Source organism: Anser cygnoides, chromosome Z, assembly GCF_040182565.1.
Source record: "Anser cygnoides isolate HZ-2024a breed goose chromosome Z, Taihu_goose_T2T_genome, whole genome shotgun sequence".
Classification (NCBI taxonomy): Eukaryota; Metazoa; Chordata; class Aves; order Anseriformes; family Anatidae; genus Anser; species Anser cygnoides.
In genome coordinates, this window is record NC_089912.1 from 46,502,579 (window position 1) to 46,526,138 (window position 23,560).

A 23,560-nucleotide genomic window follows, 5' to 3' on the forward strand; every position below is an offset into this window, starting at 1 on the left:
CAAAAAACGTAAATACTTTTTTTGTTAATCAGGTCTAAGACACCTGACAATATCATTATCACACGTGAAATTCAAGTGGTGAACAACACATCAGCATGGTTTATCAACAGAAAACCAGCAACTCTGAAAACAGTAGAGGAACAGATCGCAGCCTTAAACATCCAGGTGGACAATTTGTGCCAGTTTCTTCCTCAGGTATGAAAGAATTTTGAGAGGTATTGCAGTTTCAGTGAGAGGGTTTTGTAGTTTATTTCCAAATCCTGCGTCATTTCAGCAATTTAATGGGACCACACAAAGGATGAGTGTGGGAATGTAGCCATACTGGTGGGATGTTGAAAGAAGAAAGGAACTTTGTGGCCTTTAGGGTTTCTTAACTGGACAGTTTTGTACATGCTGTCTGTTGAGACTGAAAGGGAAGCTGCTGATGTTGTTTGGGTAGCAATGCTATCAGTATTATCTCTCTGTCCTGCCACTAATGCTGCAACAAATCTGTAGGGAAATTTAGATAAATAAGGTTTTGAGATCTAGCACCATCTCTATGCCTTTAGGTATGGTTCCTGCATCCATGGTTCCTGCATCCCTGCCTTCCCCAGTCATTGTCTGCATGTGCTTTTTAGTTATATCCAGTCAGTTCCTCATCACTAGATCCTGTAATTGGCAAGCGAAGGCGAAGAGTTATCTGGATTTCTTTCTCTGAGATCCAGGAAGTAGCCCTATTAAATTACCTTGTAGTTGCAACAGAGACTACTGCTAGAGCCTTCTTATCAACTCCAGTGGCTCAAACAGTTTCTTGAGCGTAAGGTAGGACTTAAAGGTATACAGAATTAAATTTTGTAAAAAAATAAGATTATCCTGATGGAAAATAGCTCATGAAGGAAGGAGAAGACTAATTAATGCCAGATGCTGCTTTGATAGCCGAATCCATGCTTGGGAAGGTTAGGGTTTCTGTGCAGATAGCTATGTTGGGTCACAGTTACACCCTTAAAAACAAATTTGTTGGTAGGTTGTTTCTGAAGACCTTTCCAGCTCATGGGGATCATGAGCCTAGCCAGTCATGCATTTATTATCCTCTTCAAGGAGAAGTGCATTCATGAAGAAAGGCTGAAAAAAGTAAATTCTCTGAACTGAGCTGGTTCATTCAGAAGAATGATAGCCAATTCAGAAACAATGAACTAACCTCTGTCCTCAACAGATACCCTCAAGAGCTGCTGAAAAAGCCAAGAGCTAAGGTTTAAGCTCAAATCATGCCAGAACAGCTCCAGGGAAACCTTGTATGAAATTTTACAAATATTAAAGAGAGTTGGGTTGCCTTTTCCAGAGGTGATTGTCCTATGCTTAATTATGTCAGAACTATCAAAGAACGGTATGTCAGGTGATGTTTGTGAGACTATTTAAATCCAGTATTACTGTCCTACACTATTCCAACTAAAACTGTATTGTTAAAACTCCTTTATTTTATAGGACAGAGTTGGAGAATTTGCAAGACTGAGTAAGGTTGAATTGCTTGAAGCCACTGAAAAATCCATTGGTCCTCCAGAAATGTACAAATATCACTGTGAACTGAAAAACTTCAGAGAAAAAGAAAGAGAACTAGAGGTAAACATGCACATTGTACAGACAGAGAATTTACATAATAAAATTTTATGTGAGTTCTTACACACTTGTTTGTTTATGAAGTTGTGGTAAGTAGATTTTGCCCAGTAGCACATATCTTCTCTCAGATCTCATTCATTCTCCAGCTTGCAAGCACTAAGACACATGGGTGCAAGTGTTCTGGACACAGTACAACAGATGCCTTCTATCACATCCTCATAACTTTCCTGTGATTCTTCACTGGCAGTAACTGCTATCTGAACATATCTTTTTTTGCCCTTTAAGAGTTGTCAACTGTTAGGAGGTGTTCCCTTGCTTTCTATAAATTATGGATGAGATTTTTGCCTGTTACTTCTTTTTCCTGGTTTGGAATAGCCACATACTAACAGAAAAGAAAATAATTGTAAGCAGTATGCTGCAACCTTGTCCTTATGTTAGCGTGCAGGATCTTTCCCTGACGCTCACCTGTGCTATGAACTTGCTAGTGGGCCGGCTTTGTAATCTCTACAGAGATGTTACTGCTGGCAATGGTGTCTTGGGAGCACTGTTCTGGGAACAGTGACTGTTGTTATCAGTGCAGGCCATTTTAATTCTTTGTTCTGCTGTTTCTTATATTTGTGCAAACGCATGCATTTCCATTCATACGTACTACATTCAAATACCAACCTTAATATTTCTGTTACAGATCTGTACAAGACCTTTCAGAAGTATTTTTACAACTTGTATTTAGCAAAATCAGTCATGGTTGTTTAGAAACTTCTAGATTAATCAGTCCATGAACTGTAGGGATGAAATTATTATTTTTATTTATTTTAAAAGGTTTTATTCATGTTAAGATTCTGTGAAAACAAACTGAATTTAAACAGCAAAGTGTGTGATATAGTTACTTGAAAACGCTGGACAGCTCTTCTGATTGGATTAAGAACCAGAACCACTTCTGTAATTACTGCTGTACTAAAATGTCCTCTGTAATGTTAAATTTCTGCATAGTTATTTGTAGAATCATGGAATCATTTAGGTTGGAAAAGACCTCTAAGATCATCTTTAGATGGTGCAGCCTTTAACCTGGCACTGCCAAATCTACCATTAAACCACGTCCCTAAGCACCACATCTACACGGTTTTCGAAGACCTCCAGGGATGGTGACTCAACCATTTCCCTGGGCAGCCCGTTCCAATGCTTCACAGCCCTTTCAGCGAAGAAATTTTTCCTAATATCCAACCTAGACCTACCCTGGTGCAACTTAAGGCCTTTTCCTCTTGTCAAACCACTTGGTGCTTAGGAGAAGGAGAGACCAACCCCCACCTTGCTATAGCCTTCTGTAAGGTAACTGTAGAGCACGATAAGGTTTCCCCTGAGCCTCCTCTTCTGCACGCTAAACAACCCCAACTCCCTCAGCTGCTCCTTGTAAAACTTGTTGACCCTTGTAGACCCTTTAGCAGCTTTGTTGCCCTCCTTTGGACACGCTCTAGTACCTCGATGTCCATCTTGTAGCAAGGGGTCCAAGTATGGATAATTTCTGAAAAGTGTTTTCATAGAGTAGATGCTGTAAATTATGAAATGTTTATTCTTACAGAATTTGTGCAAAGACAAAACTAACTCATTGGAGAAAATGAAACAGAGGGTTGAACGGTACAAACAAGATGTCGAGAGATACCATGAACGCAAGCGCCATCTAGACCTAATTGAGATGCTTGAGAGAAAAAGACCTTGGGTGGTAAGTTTTAATTTTATTTTTAGTGTTTCTCTTACCTGACATGTTTTGTTTTTTTTTTTTACAACTGCAATACTAAAACTATGTCGTGTTGAAGGGATTTCTTAATCTTAAATTGGATTATTGTATCTTTCTTCAAATGCTTTTCTGCTTTATAAGAAAAGATATTATAAAGAAAGAATTTTGACAGTTGCCTAAATAGATATATTTGTGATTATTTTTTTTATGTTTACAAGTGTGGTGATTAAATTACTAACTAGGAAAAAGTGGTTGTGTTGGTTTCACACTGATGGGCAGCTAACTCAATCACACAGCTCTCTCACTCCTCCTAAAAACGACAGGGGAAGAAAATATGGTGAAAAAAAGGCTCATGGGTTGAGATAAGAACAGGGAGATCACTCACCATCACAGGCAAAGCAAACTCAGTGTAGAGAGATTAATGTAATTTATTGCCTGTTGCTAACAGATGAGAGCAGTGAGAAACTACAAGCAAACTAAAAATACTTTTCCTCTCTCTTCCTGAGCAGCTCAGGGAAATGGGGGTTGTGGTCAGTACTTAACACCTTGTCTCTGCCACTCCTTCCGCCTCACTGTCTTCCCTGCTCCAGCCTGGTGTCCCTCCCACAGCATGCTGTCCTTCCTGAATTGATTTTATGTGGGCTTCCCACAGGCTGCAGTTCTTCAATAACCAATCCAATATGGGTCTGTACCATCAGGTCAGTCCTTCAGGAATTGACTGCTCCAGCATGGGTGGCAGCTCCCCCCAGACCCCCTGCTCCCGCGTGGGCTCCTCTCCACGGGCTGCAGCTCCGGCCCGGGGGCTCTCCATGGGCCGCAGCCTCCTCCAGGCCACCTCCACCTGCTCCAGCGGGGGCTCCTCCATGGGCTGCAGCGTGGAGATCTGCTCCGTGTGGGACCCATGGGCTGCAGAGGGACAGCCTGCTCCACCAGGGGCCTCTCCCTTCACAGGCCGCAGGGGAACTGCTGCTCTGCTGCACCTCCTGTCCTCTTTCTGCACACATTTTGGTGTCTGCAGGTTTCTACAGCCCTCCCCCCCATCTCCTGCTACCAAAGCCTTGTTATGTTTACCCCTGTACTGGGTTGATAGCGCAAAATGGGTGGAGCTTGCAGGCCATCCCTTTTTTTTGTTGGTTTTGTGTTGTTTTAAAGCTTGGAATAATTCAGGGCTCCATAGATACTGACTTGTTATTGTAGTGTATGGTGGAGGATTTATATGCGTGTGTTTTTTTTTCTTCCCAAAAGTTTTGTTCTTCCCTTCTCCCCTTCAGTTTACTTCAGTGTTATAGCTGTTCCTAGCTCTGATCCGTGTAACTTCTTCCTTTTCTTTCTCCTGAAGTTTTCCGTGGTTTCTTGCTCCTTAGCTTGAGGACTTCTGCCTAATTAATGCTCAAAGTATAGACAGAAGGGGCTAAATTACTTTTTCCACGCTGATCCAAGATGGGTTTAAAGGCAAAGTTGTTGGTCATATCTTCTTCTACTTCCATTGTCTGTTACTTGAGAACCACTGAATGTGTGCCCTGTTCAGTGGGGATTGAATGATCTCTGTATCTTCTGCTCATGGTAATAACAGGAGGATTACTTAAGTAGTCACGCTAATACTAGTTTCTGAATGAGATTTTTCTCTTAAAACCTGTGTTCAATTACATAAAATGTTAAAGCAGTATAAAATACTGGAAAGGAAGACAGAAGTCTTTAATTATTTTACTTGCAACTTTTCCAAGGAATATGAAACTGTTCGTAAGCAGCACGAGGAAGTGAAACAAATCCGAGACCAGGCTAGGGAAGAACTGAAGAATCTGAAAGAAATGCAGTCTCCACTGATGAAAAAAATGGAAGAAATTGAAGGATCTTTTAAGAGTCTGGATAGGAAAATAAGATGTATGGTAGGTAATTTAAGTTCAGTTATAATATTCAGGTGTTCTTTGTTCAGATTTGCAAAGTGTAAGAGTATCATCTTTCTTTCTAATGTACCGTAATATGTTTTAGAAGTTTTTCTGAAGTTCTCTTGCCCTTGGTTCTCACTGAGTTCTGCACATTGGTGTTCCACTAAAAGCAATAAAACTTAAGGATTGTGTTTCTTAATAAACCTTAAGTAGCCACTCTGAAAGTCCACTGTCTTTGTATTAGGTGAGCAGGAACACTTGGTATCTTCAGAGTTATCATGTTACCGTTTCCTGAAGTTAGGTAACAGCATTAAATTAGTCCTGTGTTTTCATCTGTTCTGTAGTTTCTTTGCAAAACTTACACCAAGTTGGACAATTTGCGAACTGAGTATCTTAAGAAAATGTGGTCAGTTTGTGTGGTTAATTTAAGCTAATTTGCAACTTTTCTGGCCTAAGGGGTTTTTTCTAATGTTTAATCTACTTTTGTAAGTAGCGTATTTATATATTTACTTTTTAGTATGCAGTAATCCTCCATCAGTTGTGAACATTATGCATTGAAGAATTTAAATGGGTAGCCTGCCTATGCTTTACAGCTTGGTATCTGGCTTTGAATAGCTGTTCTCTCTACAGGTGTGGAAAATGTCAATAAAGGTACTGTAATTCCCTGCAGGACTTAACTATCATGTACTGTTCAGACTGCAGGAGTCATTGTATGCATAGGCTGTAAAAATTTTTTGATGAATAATCAAAGTTATCTGATAACATGAGAATATTTACTGTAGTGAGTTCTATTTCAAGATAACTAATTCAAATCAGATAACTTGGTGTGAAGGTACCTGTGACACTGCTATCATGATGCAGCTTGTAGAATCAGCCTGAAACTTTACTTGTATATCATTTAGTGCACTGTGAGTTACTACACTCTCCATGTGCTTTCTCTGAAAGACAAAACAAATGAAAAACCCCAAAATCGCAACCAAGCAAAAAACAGATTGTTGTTCACACCAGTACCACTTCTCAAAAATCTTACTAAGAACAGTTGTAGCCAGACTTGGATTCTGAGCTCTACAGTGCTGCAAGAGTTTATTATACTGTTATAAAAAATACACAAACTTCTTAAAGTTGGTTTCATTGAAGTGGTGATTTTGGGTGTGGCTTTTTTTTATTGTTCGTTGCTGTTGTTTTTTGTTTTTAAAAAGTAGGTGGTCTTCCTTAGAGGAAAGTTGATGGCTGGAAGCTTCAATTGATTTTCATAATGTGGAAAGGGCCTTTGTGCTTTGTTTTCATGGCTTAGTATTATTGTGTTATGTTTTAGTCGTATCTCATTTTTAACTAATGTTATACTAATGCTTATATATATATATGTTTAGAACAAGAAGGAGTTCTGCTGCAAACTGCTGCTTCCACAGTTCCTAGAGGTATTGGTCTATACTCATTTAGAAGTTACGCTCTGTTTGTATCAGAAGCCTGTGGAAAAATAGTGAACATTTTAGCTTTAACTTGCAAAGAGTGTTCTTACATAGGCTGTTCACTACAGAACTGTAAAAGTGGAACTGGGGGAATGTGCTACCTGATTAACTCATACTCTTGATTGACTAAGTCTTGAATCAACTTGTTTCTACTGAATATAAACCTGTGGAGTGCTATATACTACACATTCACAAGGTTAGCTTTATTCTGAAGTCACACTTCTTTTGGGCTCAGAGAATGTATTAGGTGCATTTTGTTCTACAGAATTCCAGAAGCCAAAAAGATGCAAAGAAGGAGAGATGTGACATTTGAAGTAAATTATCTATAGAGGACTTACTGAGATATTCTAATATTGCTTTCTAGTTTCTTTTGAAAGAGGGTGTGTGCTGCCAGTGCTGTCACTAGTTTTAACCCAAGGCAAAACCTCAATGGCTTTAAGCACATACCTTCAAATTACTTCAATTGCTAGTTCTTCAGAAACTCTTCACTTCTTTAAAGACAGTGCTTGAATTCATTATAGCTTAAAATTTAGTCCTTATAGATGCAAGAATTTGAGTATTTCAGGGATAATTATACTATCAGCCGGCATGAGTTGAGTGATTTTATTATGAAAGCAGTATAACTTTATTTGTGTAGAAGTTTTTTGTCTGTTTGTTTTTAAGTAAACATTTAGTTGGGCATTAAGGGAAAGCAGTTTAGTGTTTGAAGTTGACTCTTTCAGACACAGACCTGTAAGAATGTGACTATGTCCAGGCCCTTTGGTCCAGGCTTATTTTTGTTATCAAATAACTGTAATCCTGACTACTTCTTGGGATCTTACTCTTGGCTTGAAGATAGGCATGTGAGAGCAAAAATCCCTCTTCGGTATGTTTTGTTCGCATTTTGTTGGCAGAAAGCTGGTCATGGTGTTACAGATTTCCCGTAGTATGAAAGTAAAGGCAGTGCTAAATCTGGAAAGAAATTAAAGTACCCAGAGAGTGCATGACTATTTCTGTTGTTTCTGTGTTAAAACCCTTGTAAGTTTTTGGTTAGATTAAGAAGTGTGAGTAAAATTTTGTGCTTAGGGTGGGTGGGATGTGCAGATTCTGAAGAAAATAAATCTGCCCATTTTGGAGGAAGAGATTGATAAAATTGTGTGAGAGAATACTAGAATAGTTTCTGCTCCAGGCTCTTGGACCTTTGAAAAGTGTGGATTATGCAATGCAATTTGGGTAGTATTTTGTAGTATAAAGCAGAGTTTTTTGGTTGTACCGCAAAAACTTTAAAGAAGATGATAGTTGTTAATCTATTCAGTAAGTTAGTACATATAAATATATGATAACTGAACATGTAATGATAATTGAAAAACTGGATTCCAGTTCTTTAATACTCTCCTGACTTTGAGACACTTCAAAATTTTTCTGTGAACATTTTGCATCAATTTCCCAGGAAAGGTTTTCTTCTTCGTAGTGCCTGCCTGAGGTGTTTTCAGACAGCACCATGGAGTCAGTACTGTATTGCGGTCAACTGCAGGACCAAGGTGCAGTGTTCCATCTTGTCTCTGCGCAAACAACTGCAGAGTCAAGGCCTTTAAGTTGTGTTCACCTTTCATGTTGTGAGATGGAAAAGAATCTGCACAATTTTATTTCCTGTTCTCTGTGCATCTTAGCTTTTCAGTGTGATTTATTTTGTAGGAAGAAATTTCTTCCAGCTGGAGTGCTGTTTTTATTTCCCTGTCTGCACTGGAATTTACCCACAGGCTTCCCATCCTTCAGCCTTTTTGGTTTAGGGAAGGAGTTGAATTTGTACAGAAAGCACAGCACGCTTCCTCTGTATAATCATAATTCTATTTGATTATGCAACTTGCAATTAGTAGCTTTTTCTAACTTTTTCCAACTGAGAATCTTTTAAACCTGTTAATTTTAGCCACACCACAACTCAAGACTTGTGATGTGGCAATGAGGTAACGTGAGGAGTCTGAAGGTTGCTAAGTTCATTTCTTCTCCTCTCATTGCACTTCCTAGGTAGCCTCTTGAGACAAATGGGCCTTCACTGCTCCTATTCCTCTTGCTATGACAAGTAACAGAGACAATTTGAAATTCGGGAAGGTTTGGGGGGTTGGGGGATGGTGAAAGAGATTGTCCAAATAAGTAACTAAGTCTGTTGTCATTGGAGGCTTTCAGGACTCAAGTGGACATGTGCCTTAGTAACACGGTTTAGTAAGACCTGCTTTGAGCAAGGGATTGCACAGGGTGACTTGACTTCCAGGAGTTCCTACCAACCTGTATTGTTCTAAAGCTCTCTGGAATCTGGGAATAGACAAAGAGTAGAGGCAATGGTGCCTGTATCAGCTGGATGTTCCTAAGTCCATGGGGCATGACAGGATTCACCTCAAAGTACTGAAGGATATTAGTAGGTGTTATAGCTGGACCCCTGTCAACAGTTTATAAAAGGTCTTGAGAGTCTGGGGAGGTCCCTGCTGACTGGAAGCTAGCCACTGTTATACCCATCTACAAGAAGGGCGTGAGAGAAGGCCCAGGAAACTTACAGGCTTGTTAGTCTAACCTCAGTCCCTGGAAGAGTTATGAAGAAGATTGGCCTGGGTGTCATTGAAAGGCATATAAAGAACAAAGCTATTATTGGGTGTAGACAAAATGGGTTCATGAAAGGAAAGCCCTACCTAGTAATTTGATCTCCTTCTATGGTAAGGTCATTCAGTTGGTGGATGAAGGGAAGGGGGTGGGTGTAATCTTCCTGGATTTTAGTAAGGCCTTTGATACTATTCCTCACAGCATTCTTCTGGAAAAATGGTCCAACCGTGAGTTGAACAGGTTCATGCCACACTGGTGATGAATTGACTGAATGTCAGAGTTCAAAAGGCTGTAGTGAATGAGGCTGCTCTCAGCCAGTCACTAGTGGTGTTCCCCAGGGCTCAGTTCTGGGGCCAGTCATGTCCAGCATTCTTATCAGTGATCCGGATGCAGGAGGTGAATGTATCCTTAGAATGTTTTCTGGTGGTAGTAAACTGTGAGGTGCTGTTGGCTCCCTGGAGGAACAACAGGCCTTACAGTGGGATCTGGATATGTTGGAGTACTGCACAATCAGCAATGGCATGAAATACTACAAAGGTGAATGCTGGGTGCAGCACCTGGACTGGAGTAACACCTGTCACAAGTACAGACTGGGAGGCGAGTGGTGGGAGAGCAGCACAGCATGATCTGGGGCTGCTGGTCGACAGTGGGCTCAACGTGAGCCAGCAGTGTGCCCTGGCAGCCAGGAGGGCAAACTACATTGTGGGGTACCTTAAACACAACATAGCCACTAGGTCAAAAATGATGATTCTCCCACTATATTTAGTGTTGGTACAGCCTTACCTTGAGTATTGTGTGCTGTTCTGGGCTCCACAATACAGAAAGGATGTTAAGGTCCTTGAAAGCCTCAGAGGAGGGCAGCACAGCTAGTAAGAGGGCTGGAAGGCATGTCCTGTGAGGGGAGGTTGAGGACTCTTAGCTTTCCTGGTCTGGAGAAAAGAAAGATGAGAGGCAACCTCATTGCTGTCCACAACTTCTGATGATGGGAAGTGGAGAGGGAGGTGCTGGTCTCTTCTCCCTGATAACCAGTGACAGAACATGTGGGAATGGCACAAAGCTGCACCAGGGGACGTTCAGACTGGATGTTAGGAAAAAGTTATTTACTTTGAGGGTGGTCAAACACTGGAACAGGCTTCCTAAAGAGGTGGTTGATGTCCCATGCTTGTCAGTGTTCAAGAGGTATTTGGACAGTGCTATCGTTTATGTGCTCTAACTTTTGTTTAGCCCTGAAGTAGTCCGGCAGTTGGACCTTATGATCCTTGTAAGTCCCTTCCTATCCTATTCATTAGTCAACAATTTCTCAGCTGTGTAGAATATAGCTTTAGCGCAATGCACTTCAGAAGCAGGATGGCTATGATAAATGGTTTTTGCTGTCCTGTGCCTAAGGATTTAAGCCTTCCCTACTGTAAATTTGTCTCTAAGTAGAAACTTTGATTTATAAAGTCGATTTGGAAAAAAAGACAGCAACCTTTTTCAGTTTAAGGGTCTGAATGTAACTTTTTTTGTTTGTTTAAATCAAAGGTGGAGTTATTTTAATTAAGGTTAGGTTAGGATGCTTCCTCTGTTGTGCCTGAGTTTGCAGATCCATAGCTGATCTTTAGTGATTGTGAACAGATTATGTTCAGTTCTGTAAAAATTGCTGAAAACGGATCTGTTACAGATAGAATTAAGAGTAATAATAAGATGATGAGCTTGTCTTTGTCAGTCATAAAAATTCACTTATAGCTTGATCTGTAAAAATCAGTCAAACTTGAAGGAATTTTAAGTATATACATAACTAAGGATTTATTCCACATTTTATTACTATCTAATTTAAATATGTTGTTGAATGCAGGCTGGTGAAATCAAGGAGGCTTCTCAAAAATGTAAACAAAAGAAAGATGCTTTGGAGATGAAAGATAAGCAAGTAAGTCTTGATGTTTGATTTTTTTGGTGTTTTTTTGTTTAATACATTAATTTGGTACTGGCTGTGGCACATCCTATGTACGGGTAGAATTCTACTCCGTAAATTCTGCAGTAAAACTTTTTTTTGTCTACTCTTCAGTCAGAGGTCAGGGAGACTTTTCTGCAAGCACTAGCAGCATTTTTATACTTCACTTGTAGTATACAATGAATCTTTGCGCCTTCTGGGCAGAACAGAATCTCCTGAGAATCAAATGCCTATTACTCGAACACATATTGCTATTAGACAGTTGTGCGATACATAAAATCAGTTACCTTGATGCAATGAACTTTTAGAATGGACTGTATGTATATGTGCAATATTTTACAGGCTTTTCTTGAAAAGTTACAGACTTGGTAGTACAGTAATGCACACAGTATTAAAAACTCCCTCAAATACTCTGTAAGAGGCTTTGGTTATTGCTTCTGTTAACTAAATGCATACATCCAGCATTTTTAAAGAAGATGCTGCAAAAATCTGTTGCAAAGAATTGCTGTTCTTCACCTAAGTAGTCTGTCAAGAAATTTCTAAGTTACATATCAAGGCGCAGAATTCAAGTTGCACACTGTGTTTTGTGATGTAGGCTTTATGTAACCTAGACTAGCCTTCAAATATGTTAAAGATATTATGCTTTAAGCTTCTGCTTTTGTAGAAATAAAGGAACTTCAAAAATGATTTAAAATTTTGATTTTAGTTTAGATTAAATTTTCTTAAATCTTAACAAAATCTTTTCAGCTTTTAAATTGTCATAGGGCTATTGGAACTAGAACATACAGTTTTAGTGCATGGTTACATCTCTATTTAATACCTGTCTCAGTGATATACTAGTTATTTGTCATAATACTGCGTACTAAGCTCTCTTAATGTTGAAAATATTCAAAATTCTTAGATTGAAGAAATTAATCAAGCTTTCAGAATGAAAAAAGATGAAGAAATGGATAGACGGAAGAAAATAATAAGTGCTCATAAGATGATAGAGGAATGGAACGATGAACTCAGTACAGTGAACGACTGTGAGAATCTTCAGCCACAAATTGATGCTGTTAATACGGAACTGAAACATTTACAAGGAGAAAGGGCAAACATTGAGAGCGATATTAGTGATGTAACAACAGAGAAAAATAACCAAGAACGGGAAAAGAAAAGTAAGTTACTTGTTTTTCTTTGTTGATGTAATTTTAAGACTGTTCCTACAGCATCTGCTTGTTGTCCTGCTATAGTAAAATAATTTGAGACGTTTACCTCAAGCCTCAACGTTGTAGATAGCTACTTTAGTAGCCCTCTTGACTGTTTTATTAAAAGTAACAAAACCATCTTTAAAAATAAGAACACTTAAATTCAAAAGTAGCAATTGACATTAAAACTACTCTTACAAGAAGTTAGTTTCCCTTGGTCCTTGAGTAAAGAAACTGGTTTGCCAGTTTTGTTTGTAAATGGAAGTGTGTACTTGGAGGATGAAGGGGGGGAAAAGCTTGTTTTGAAGATGTATTGCTTAAAATGATCTCTATGGCAGTATATTAGCTATTGATGCTGGTTTGTCCTTTTTGGATGAACTTCAGCTAATGTTAATTTCAGTAAATTACTTTAAAGTGTCCTGGGGAAAGACCAAGTGACCTAGAGGAAGAGAGGCTATCTATTTTATTTCAAGAGGCGTAGAAGGTATTCAACCTCTGCTTCTCTTCAGTACCAAATGCTTTCCTACACAGTCTACTGTCACATGTTCATTTTTCTGCAAACATGAAATATCGCTCAGAAATTTCGTGTTGCTAGTCCCACTGTTTCTTTCCTCTTGGGGTATTACTGGTTCTAAATATAACAGTAGAACATGAATTGAAGAGAGATACTTTTAGGACTAAATTCTTATGTTCTTTAATATGAATAAATACTAACACATTTCATTATGCTTTGGATAATTATCATTTTATTCTAGAGTCTAAGTTTGAGTAATTAAAATTCCTTTAGAATAAGTAAGTGGGATTTTGAATGTGGGAATAGAAACTCTGAATTCTTATATTCTCCCATTAGCCCTATACCTGTGGTAACATAGTCAATAAATATTGGAAAATACTGATTGTAATGTATTCTTACTATGGACTCTGTTTAAGAAACTGTCTTAAATCACAGGAATAATTGATCGCATTGGACAGCTTAATAATATAATGAGTATGAAAGAAGAGACTCTTAAAGGGAAATCTCAAGATACACACTCTGCCCTTATGTGGCTAAGAAAGAACAAAGACAAGTTTAAAAGAACAGTTTGTGAGCCCATTATGCTTGTGGTAAGAAAATTTACATCTATATCACTAAACAATTAAATTTCTATTTATGCTTGCAAGACTTTGAGAATTAGTTCAGAACTTTCAAGACACCTTAAAATTAGCCGCCAATTGCATGCAGTATGTATTGGTATGGTGAACTCTGTGTATTTTTCGTTCCTTATGTAGTGTAATGATACTTAATTTTGAGTAAGATGAGGTCACACCTTCCCTCTCCCTCCCCAGTAAGAAGTTCTTTCTTAAGGTGCGTGCTGCAGATTTCCTCAAAAGTATATCTAATTACTTAGGTTTAAGTGGCTTCCTAAAAATATAGTGCTAGTTGCAACTGAGTGCTCCCCCTTAAAGCACAATCTGCTCAGCAAATATTTCACCATATCACTGTGCTCCTCAGATGTTTTGTGGTGTGCTCTGCACAACCAGCTACAAGCACAGGAAAAGCCTACTCCTAGTATTTTCTCTTACTACCAGATATTCCAATTCTTTCTGTAAGATCACATCAAATCAATTTTGCAGATACGTTAATATGATGGCCTTTGCTTTTACTTTAAGGCCTCATTATATATATCTATAACATCCACTAATGTCTGAACTTGTATTGTAAATTAGTCTCATTTACTTATAAATTTTAGTTTTCAAATTGCTAGTAAGTTTATCCAGCCTTTGGCTGTCTTGAGGTTATTAAATTGTGTGGTTCTGTGTAATTTTGTCTTCATTTATCACGGATATAACGTCTTAAATACTGGTGAGTTACTGCAGAATTCTAATATTAACATTTTATTCAGATATTAAAAGATTCATTCATATTTTATCTTCTTTAAATTATTTTTTAACTTTTTTATTTAAGAATTCAAAGACAATCTTTGTCTTTCTGGGGCTTCACAATTCTTTATTCATATTTGTCAAAGAGAACTGCATGTGAATAATTTGTGAAGCATGGAGTTCTCTGTATTTGACTTGTTAGCCTAGTTGCTTCTAACCAATATGATATCTTTACTAGTGCTGGAGCAGAGCCACCAGACAAGAAATGGTGGTGGCTGCAATTATTAGCTGGAGAGAAGAGGAAGGCAGTGTGTTAGAGACAGTGGCAACTCCAGGAATGCTCAAAACTAAACACAATGATGTGAGATAGTGTAGGTTCCATCCAGAGAAAATTGATTGCAGAAAGATCAGGAATATGCTTTCAAGATATTTAAATATTTTCTTTGTTTTCATTAACTGTAGGCTTAGATATCATCTGAGTGCTTGGGTGGGAAGGGTTGTTAAGTTCAATTGTATTAAAACAGTCTCTTATCATTACCTTTTCTGATTTTTTTCATATGTGAGCAGATCAATTTGAAAGACACTAGACACGCTAAATATATTGAAAATCACATTTCGGCCAATGACATGAAGGCTTTCGTTTTTGAGAGTCAAGAAGATATGGAAGTGTTTCTTGTGGAGGCAAGTAGGCAGTAATTTTAAAAGTTGATTGAATAATAATTAGGAGACATACTTTGGAGTCTACTACTCTTTTTGTGTTAGCTGCATAGAAGTACAATCTGTATTTATTGTACTTGAAGCATCCTTGAAAGCATCTGGATGCTTCAGCTAGTTTGGAATATGCCCATGATGAGAGGCATGAGGCTTTTTCTGCTCTTCCAAGCATGATTAAACTCAACATCTGGAACCTTTTTTGGAAAAGGCATCCACTTGCTGTGTGTTTGTGCCATGTTGGCTAGTAGACATCCGTCCGTCCACCTTTGCTGCTGGTTGCAGTAGCCCCTTTCATTAGGAGCATTCTCCTACAGACCTAAGTTGGGAAAGAAAGCATGGTATAAAGTTTGATTAGTTTTTCTTTCAAATTAATAGAGGGGTTTAGGATTGCAGGAAGGTACTGAGTCTGAGTTATTAAACATTGATAAGATCACTGCAGTAGCTAATACAGAATATTCAAAAATTCATATGTAATCTAGATTAAGTAATAAGTAAGATGTTTTTCAAAACCTATACCAACCGGAGGGATGCAGAAATATTAGGAAAATGTTTCTCTTTAGAAAAAGCTTTTGTCTTCCTTGACAATGTAATAATCACTGAAGAGGCGAAAAAGTACTGATACAAGGAAATGACAAGAGCAGGAAGCTGATAATTAAGTACCAAGTATTTCCAGTGCCTCCTGACTAAAATGGCAAGAGAATATCTTTCTTGAAGATAGTGGTCCAAGCAACAAATCAGGCATATTATTTTTCTAATGCTGCTCTTTCCTGGAGCCGTGGGGAAATTGTGCCCATTGAGAGCCAGACGGATGACGTAGGAGGAAAAAAAAAATCACAAGACAGGACACTAACTGTCATAGTGCTTCCTAGCTACTCTGCACAGAATAGTTTGATTAATGACAAACTACTCTGCAGTTTTTGAAGACCTATTGGCTCTTCTCAGAAGCTAGTCATTTTTATGTGAGCTGTTTTTGTCTGAAGTTCCGGGCTGCTTTAGGTAGCTAAACTTATCTTTCGTGTGTATACTCAAATCTTTTCTGCCCTATTAAGATCAGAGCCTCTGTGGCCAGCGATCTGCCATTCTGTGCAAAACGGCCATGCAGCCTGAAAGAGGGGTCTGTCTTAGTACATCTATACAGACTACCACCTAGCTTAGCTATTAAGATTCAGCACATGGCGCTGGATTTGAATGATTTTATTATAAATAATGTGTAGTATTTTTACATATAAAAATAAGCTTTTGGAGATCATAGTCATTCTTGAACAGGAGGAGATTTTTGTAGGTTCTTTCATAGGTTTAAGTAGTTTAAAATAATTCTGAGTTAGTGAAATCCTTCTTAAGAATAATATATGGTCTTCACATAGCAAATTTTTCTGTTCTTTTTAACCAAATAATGTAATCTAATCTATATTTAGATACGTGATCATCAGAAATTAAGAGTGAATGCTGTGTGTGCACCTGCTGTATCATGTGCTGGAAACTTACCTTCAAGACCTATTGAAGAATTACAGTACGTATCAGATGATATCAGTGGGGAAGGGTTTTAAATGTAGTGTTTTGGTGTCATTGCTATGTATTATGGTTTTTCCATGCAAATAAAATTCTTACCAATTCAATTTGGGATTATTGGGACTTTTCTGACCCTTTAGTAAATTCAGCTTGCTTTTAATTCTTTTTAGTGATGCTTGCTTTTTTTCTCCTCTTTAGTCAATATGGATTTTTTTCATATTTACGAGAGTTGTTTGATGCTCCACTTCCTGTGATGAGTTATCTTTGCTCCCAGTATCGTATTCATGATGTCCCTGTGGGAACAGAGAAGACCAGAAACATGATCGGAAAGGTGAGATGTACTAAATAGCACAAACACACCTGTCAACCAAGAGTTTTACTTCAGGAATTCTTTGGCAAGCTAATGTGGGTATAACAAAAAATGTGTTGTCCTTTTATTTGGAGTTCACAAGCGAGAACAGTTCATGATACTGCAAGACACTTTAACAAATCCAATAAGCTTACTGCATTACTTTGCAGAAAGCTCAATGTCCTCCACCTGGGTGTTGTTCCAAGTCAGTTATATGAAGTTGTTCTTATTATAATAACTTCTACTTTAAGTGTCTGAAATATTGTGGGCAAAATTCTAATCAGTTAATAGTACATAACAGACCTGACCTGGAAAGAAAATGGGTGGGTGGGCGGAGAGTTGTGGTTTGGCCTGACCTCTTCCCCTTCCACCCTTGCAATGGGGTTTTAAAGCAATGATTAGGAAGATGCTTCTTTCTTACTTCTTCTACATCTGATGTTCAGGTTCTGGCTGCCACAGCTGTGCAACTTCAGTCAGAATTGATATGATAAATAAGATAAAAAGCCTTCAGATTCAGAGTAATTTCCCTACCTTACTCTTACATAGTCTTCCAAGCTCATAATTACTGGATTGTAATGGGTAACATACGTGACTGTTTTCAACTTTAATCCTTATTCACTTATCTGTCCATGCTGGACTCCTGTTTTCTATCTTGTATAAAGAATGAACTCTCGAAGTGGAAAAGGAATTACTTGGGCTCTCTGAGAACAGCGAAAGTTGTATTTTTAAGTCTCAGGGAACAGTCTCTTTAAATAGAGAACAATTCCTACCTGTTTTGTTGGGATAGCTGTTGCTCCTTCCTGTCTTTTTTTGTTTCTCAAGCGCTAAGAATGAGGAAGAAACTAAAAGTAGAGGGAGACCTAGATAAAAAAAAAAAACACCTTTCTCTTCATGCTTTTTCTAAGCATTTCCTATTTAGAATTTCCTATTTAGAATGTCACTTCTTCCACTGTTTTCCATTTATTACCTGATGAAGCAGGTACCTATGTAACAGGTCTGAGAGTTACATTAGGTAGACCATTCAGAATTACTTGGTTTAGGTACTCTGTCCTTTCCTCAGCTTAGCGAGCAAGTGTGAAATCACTGATACAGCAGGAAAGGTAAGCTAATATTCGGAATGTGTTGCACATGGCATTTTCTCAGTCAAGCTGTGTGAAGTTTTATTCTGCTTTTACTACTTTTGATTGAGAAATACAGTGTTTCAACATTGTATTTTATACTTCTCAGAAAGTTTTAGTTTAAAAGGAGACCAATTTTTATAGAGCTGAACATGTGGAAGAGGACTATGCTGGAAATGTCATCAACCATGGTATAAGCTGTAAAGCAAAATAAAAACAGTTTGCAGTGTCCTGGAGCCAAGTGAAAACAACATTGGAGGTGCTTTGTATATAATCTGAAAGTAGCATTAGTCAAATTTATTTTTGTCTTATGAAGTCTCTTTTTGCTCTTGGTTTACTGGGCACTCTACATTCTTTTGAAGTACTGTGTCACCTTGTGTTATGGTAAACATTTGGTTATTTATAATACCCTGTTTGACACGAGTCATTTAAAAACAGTTATTCAAGTATTTTTATCCCCCATAGTTTTTTCCTACAAATATCCTTGCTTAACTGAAGTTCATGCTTTACAGGTCACCTTATGGTTTCCTCTATTCATTTTTTAGGGCTTTTAGTTGTTAGGTACACAGGCTATGTTTGCATGCATTTACACCTAGTACAATGCTCATTTATGGTACAATGAACAAATGCACAAGTGCAAATGTTAATAGGTTTCACCAAAGCCCGTTTTTGTAATATTGTTAGAGAAATCCATAAAAGCACCTAATAGGGTTAGAAGTAACTTATCCATCAGAATAATTGGAAGCTGTTTGATTGTTTATGGTAGCATAGGCTGTATGATCTTAAAAGTTCTTTGCTGACTGTTATGAATTACAAGTATAATGATGCATTAAATATTACATCAGATTTTTGCAAAAACTTGTTAGCAAATCAGAATTTTGCATAAGCTGACATTCTTTACTCTGGATTTCATCTAGTTTATTCCTTGCTTGCTCTGAAAAACATTTGCTTTAATTAACATTTTTGTCCAATGAATATTTTTCATTCTTTAGGTCATACAAGAAACCAAACTTAGGCAACTGTACACAGCAGAAGAAAAATACACTGTTAAAGTATCTGCTTATACAAACCTAACCTTCTCTACTAATGTGTGTTTGAGAGCAGCCCAGTTTCTCACTAATTCGGTGGATACAGATGAAAGACAGCAGCTGGAAAAACAGCAGCAGGTAGGAATTTGTTTTCAGATTGTGTATGATGTGAACTGCTACCCATTTTATTGTGCAATAAGTGTAGCCTGCTTCCATGTGTTAGTATGGTACGTTTATAACAAGAATGCTAATGTGTTTTCTCTTATTTCAGGGTATCAATTGCAAGTTACAGTCATTAGATACGCAGTTGACAACATTGTTTGAGAGACAGAAACATCTGGAACGCAGAGACAATGAGCTCAGGCAACAGAAGAAGGAGCTCTTGGAGAGAGGAAACAGAAGGAGACAGTTGGAATCAAAAATTGCTGTGAAGTATGATAGGTAGGAAACAAATTGTGTTATGTGTGAAATGAGAACAATTTTAATAACGAATGTATATTGTCTTCCACTTACTGAAGCGTGCTTTTAATATTAAAAAAGTACTTAAGCGTCAGATATAGGTCATAATCAAGATCAAGAGGGTGCTTAGAAATAAGGATTAAGATAGTTGAGAAGCCATATAACAATATCCTAAATAATTAATAATGGGATTCCAGTGAGAAGTCATTGCATGCATTCATTTACTTAGAGATTGCCATAGCCTTCTCGCTTGGTAGCACTTACCTTGGCACACCAGAAGAGACTTGTTGGTAGTATGAAAGGCAAAGGCAGCTTTAAGATCCTTGGGGCAGTGAGGAGGGCACATAGCATAGATACATGGAGGCCAGTACTGAGCAGCATATGCCAGGGAAGGATTTTGCTGGCCAGCAGTGTGCCCTTGCCAAGAAGGTTAACAGTATTCTTGGCTGCCTTAGGCAAGGTACTGCCAGCAGGTCAAAGGCCTTACTCAAGTCCAGGTAGACAATAACCACTGCTCTCCCTTCATCCATGAGGCTAGTCATTTCGTTGTAGACCTTATTAATTTGGTTAGAAGCTTATCAACATTTGTGTCATCTCATCCTTAGATCTGCACATGTAAGTGCGGGTTTTACCACTGGAGACGCCTGGCCCCATGGTCTCTCTGGCAGCTGGCCTTGACTCCCCGGCCACTTCACCTAGTTGCCAGCGAGTCTGGCTGGATCTTCGCTAAGGACCAAATGCTCGCTTATGTGCCAGGTGCTAGCACCATGAACTTGTGGGCCCCCAACCTGTGGTGCTACACCTGTGGCTGGTATTAAAGTCCATGCACTCTGGTCTCCATAGCTGCTGGCACCACAGATGATCAGGTCCTCTGACTTGTGATCCTGACAGTAGCTGCTTGCACTTAGGTCCCCATATGCACATGTGAATGCCAAACAAATAGTCCCTCAACCGAGGAAAAGTGACAAGTGGAATTTAATGATAAGAAAGAGCAGACTGTGCTGAGTGGGCAATTGGGACATGACTGTGCAAGTGTATCAACCAGCCAACTGTTCATGTGTAACTGGCCCCTTGGTGCCCATATCCCTCTATTTTTCCACACTTCATCCTCCCCAAGTCACTTAGATCCATTGCTTTCCCTGCCTTCAGTTTCTCCCCTCGATATCCCCTAATAAGTCCTGTGCAACTGTGAAACACTTTCTGCTGCACCATATGATGTGCGCCATAACCATAGGCATGAACTTGTCACAGTCAAGGGAGTGCTCAGACATTGACTCATCCTGATGGGTTTTCGCACCTGGACATTGGGGTTGAGGCTGTCCTGGAACAGGATATCCTTTCCTCCTCATCTTTAATTTGGGTTCATGCCAGCTGGGGTGTCTCTTCGATCCTTGGGGCTTGTGGAGATGGGCCTTTGATAGGCAGATGAAAGACTTCTATGATGGGCCTGGGAGTAGCCAAGATAGGGCATTATTTGAGCTTCCCCCGTCTACCATCATCTCTCTGTACTCCTTTGTGGGTGTGCAGGTGAGCTTTTATTATACAGCCTAACAGAAAGTGTGCCTAGATTGAGATAAATGACATTCCCTTCATCTCCTGTCATCCAAAATATGGTCATTTCATCATAGAAGACAATCAGGTATATACCCTTGGTTAGTGTTTAGTGTTTGTTGACTGTTCTTGATAACCTTCTCATGCTGCCAGGAGTGTTTTTGAAGGGGACTTTGCTCCAGCATTTTCCCAGGGATCAAAGTGAGAAGACTGGTTTGTAGTTTTCTGGATTATTGTCTTGATGTGTTTGGCCTTTTTCTGAATGTCTCCATTTGGAGCCCTGCAGCTATCTGAACAGCATGATTATTTCACTTGAAGTTCTTCATAATTATGCAGTTTGGGTATTTAAAATGAGTGAAAATTCTAATTTTCTGCAGTAAGTGCAGAAAGCTGAGGGTGCAGTTTTTACTTACTAGTATGTGTAGAAAGAATTAAGTAAACCTCTAACTCTTGTATGCTGTGTCATTGTGAGCAAGTAGTAGCAGAGGAAGAATGTCATCCTTGCACTGACATTTTTTTTAAGTCTGAAATTTATAGAAACCATATGGTTGCTGAGAGATGCCCTTAATAACTTAAATCTGAGTTTCTCTGATTATGAAAGTTTTTGTGTTCTGAGTTTCTTAGGTATAAAGTTCATGTATAGGGAATGCGTCTAATGTGTTTGGAATGTTTAGAAATGCGAATTCCTATTCTTGCTTTCTGCTGGTTTATTACATACAAGATTAAGATTTCTGGTATTTTTCTGCAATTTATTTTAATTAGGATTAATCATGTATTGGTTCCTCCCATAGTATAAAACAGCTGGAACAAGATGCTATCAACCTAGAAGAGGAATCTCAACAGGCAAATGTAAAGATCAAAGAAATAAATATTCAGAAAGCAAGACTTGTTTCTGAATTAATGCATCTCATAAAGGTACGTGTTTTTTCATGATATATGATCCACCAGTGTGAAGATTCTAATTCACGTAAGAAGGAGTTATGCAACATTTGGATGCGTTACTGTAAATGGTTACAAGCTACCTTACTTGAAGATAAACTTCTTTTAAAGCTTTAATGAACTTGTACCTGTTTATTTGTTGGTGACAAGTCTTGTGTGGACTGATTCACTAAATACAGGAACGAACTGCGTAATCATTTCAGTCTATGCTTTTTCAGAATACTGCTTGTTCATGTGAGCTGTTTCTTCCACGTAGTTAATAAACTACTTTTTTAGATTGTTGTTTTTATTGAAAAAAGAATAGTCATTAGTCTGCTAAAAGTCTGCCTTACTGCTAAAACTAAGGAAAATGTGAACTCTTCCTTTACCCATATGAAAAAACTGTCTTGAAACTGTAAGGACGCATGACTGTGAAGGAGGGCTAGAATCAGGAAAGTACTCTCAGGCTCTAGTGTCATGAGTTAATTGTTTTTGGTTTTTTTTGAGTTCAAAATTTAAAAAAAGTAAACCCTGTGTGTTTAATTGTTACTTTACATTGTTACTTACCTTGTAAGCCTGAATAACAGGAATTGCCAGAAGGTGAATTACATTAGTTTGTTTCCTGAATAACTCAGGAGCAAGAAACAATTACTTCTAGTTCTAAGGGAATCTGCTTGTGGCTTTGCACTTGGCAAGAAATGGTGCCATTCTGGCTACAACTTTGATCTTGTATGGTATTCTTTTGCCATGTCTTTCTAATGTTGAAATGTTTTCTTGCTTACTCCTGAAAAGAATTGAATATTCCCTCTGAAATGATGACGATTTCAGTACTCTTCAGTTGATGGTATTTATTTATTTAAAAAAAAAATTCCAAATGGATTGTTTGTTTGATAGCCCTGGACAGCAATGATTGGAGTGTCTGAGAGAGCATCTTTTTCAGTCAGCTAGCCATAGCAACTTTGAAAATGCCAAAGAATGGCAGAAAACATCTGCCATGTTAAAAGGGTTTTGACACTTTTATGTTTATTGCCCATTTCCCAGTATGTAAACTGTACAAGGGTTTTGCTGTTGTAAAGGCAATTGAAGTAATTTATTGACTGCTGTAAAACCTGTCTGAAGGAGTGTATTGTCTCTTTTCCCTGGTATGAGAAACTGTATTTGACACATACTGTATTATTTCCTAGTATACCAGGGTGTAGGGCAGAATGGATGGTATTTGCTTGAACTAGTTATTGACCACAAAAGGCATTTTTGTATCATTTTGTGTATCAGCCTAATCTTTACAGCTTGTGTGCTCTAGGAAATATGTGCTAGCGCCTACAGAAGAGATTAAAATGCTCTGTTTCAAGAAAAATGTTTCGGCATATGGTTTATTAAAATTATTGAAACCCAGGCATTTCTGTTCATTCCCAAACCAAACTTCATGCATGCTTCCAAGTTTATGGGCATCTTTCAGTTTTGTTCCATAGTTTTTGTAGTTGTGCTAGCTGTAGGCTTTTAAGGTGACAAAAGTTTTTTTTATTCTTATGTTTACAGCATACTCACTTCTGCCACAGAAGGAAATTTAAAATGTTTGTGGGATTTTTGTGTTTGCATGGTAGCACTATGAGCTGTTTTTTAAAGAGGTTCTGCGGGTTATATGGAGCAGTCAACAAGAGTGATAGTCTGCATGTGTAATTATAGAAA

At 38.3% G+C, this 23,560-nt stretch overlaps 1 protein-coding gene across 6 annotated transcripts in view; it reads left to right on the forward strand.

Annotated features, from left to right (window-relative positions):
- The window catches only part of SMC5 (structural maintenance of chromosomes 5), a 53,337-nt gene that overhangs the window by 5,525 nt on the left and 24,252 nt on the right, over window positions 1–23,560 (forward strand). For 5 of the 6 annotated variants that reach the window (XR_007158690.2, XM_048049663.2, XM_048049664.2 and 2 more), the window contains 14 exons: window positions 33–195; window positions 1,462–1,596; window positions 3,170–3,310; window positions 5,050–5,211; window positions 6,582–6,629; window positions 11,086–11,157; window positions 12,083–12,338; window positions 13,318–13,472; window positions 14,796–14,909; window positions 16,358–16,452; window positions 16,650–16,782; window positions 18,911–19,084; window positions 19,218–19,387; window positions 21,748–21,871. Coding sequence is in view for 5 of the 6 variants with exons in the window: in XM_048049663.2 (XP_047905620.1) it covers window positions 33–195; window positions 1,462–1,596; window positions 3,170–3,310; window positions 5,050–5,211; window positions 6,582–6,629; window positions 11,086–11,157; window positions 12,083–12,338; window positions 13,318–13,472; window positions 14,796–14,909; window positions 16,358–16,452; window positions 16,650–16,782; window positions 18,911–19,084; window positions 19,218–19,387; window positions 21,748–21,871 (1,942 nt within the window). In the remaining variant the exon portion in view is untranslated. The remainder of the gene's footprint in view (window positions 1–32; window positions 196–1,461; window positions 1,597–3,169; window positions 3,311–5,049; window positions 5,212–6,581; window positions 6,630–11,085; window positions 11,158–12,082; window positions 12,339–13,317; window positions 13,473–14,795; window positions 14,910–16,357; window positions 16,453–16,649; window positions 16,783–18,910; window positions 19,085–19,217; window positions 19,388–21,747; window positions 21,872–23,560) is intronic. The other variant, XM_048049665.2, reaches the window with a different exon arrangement.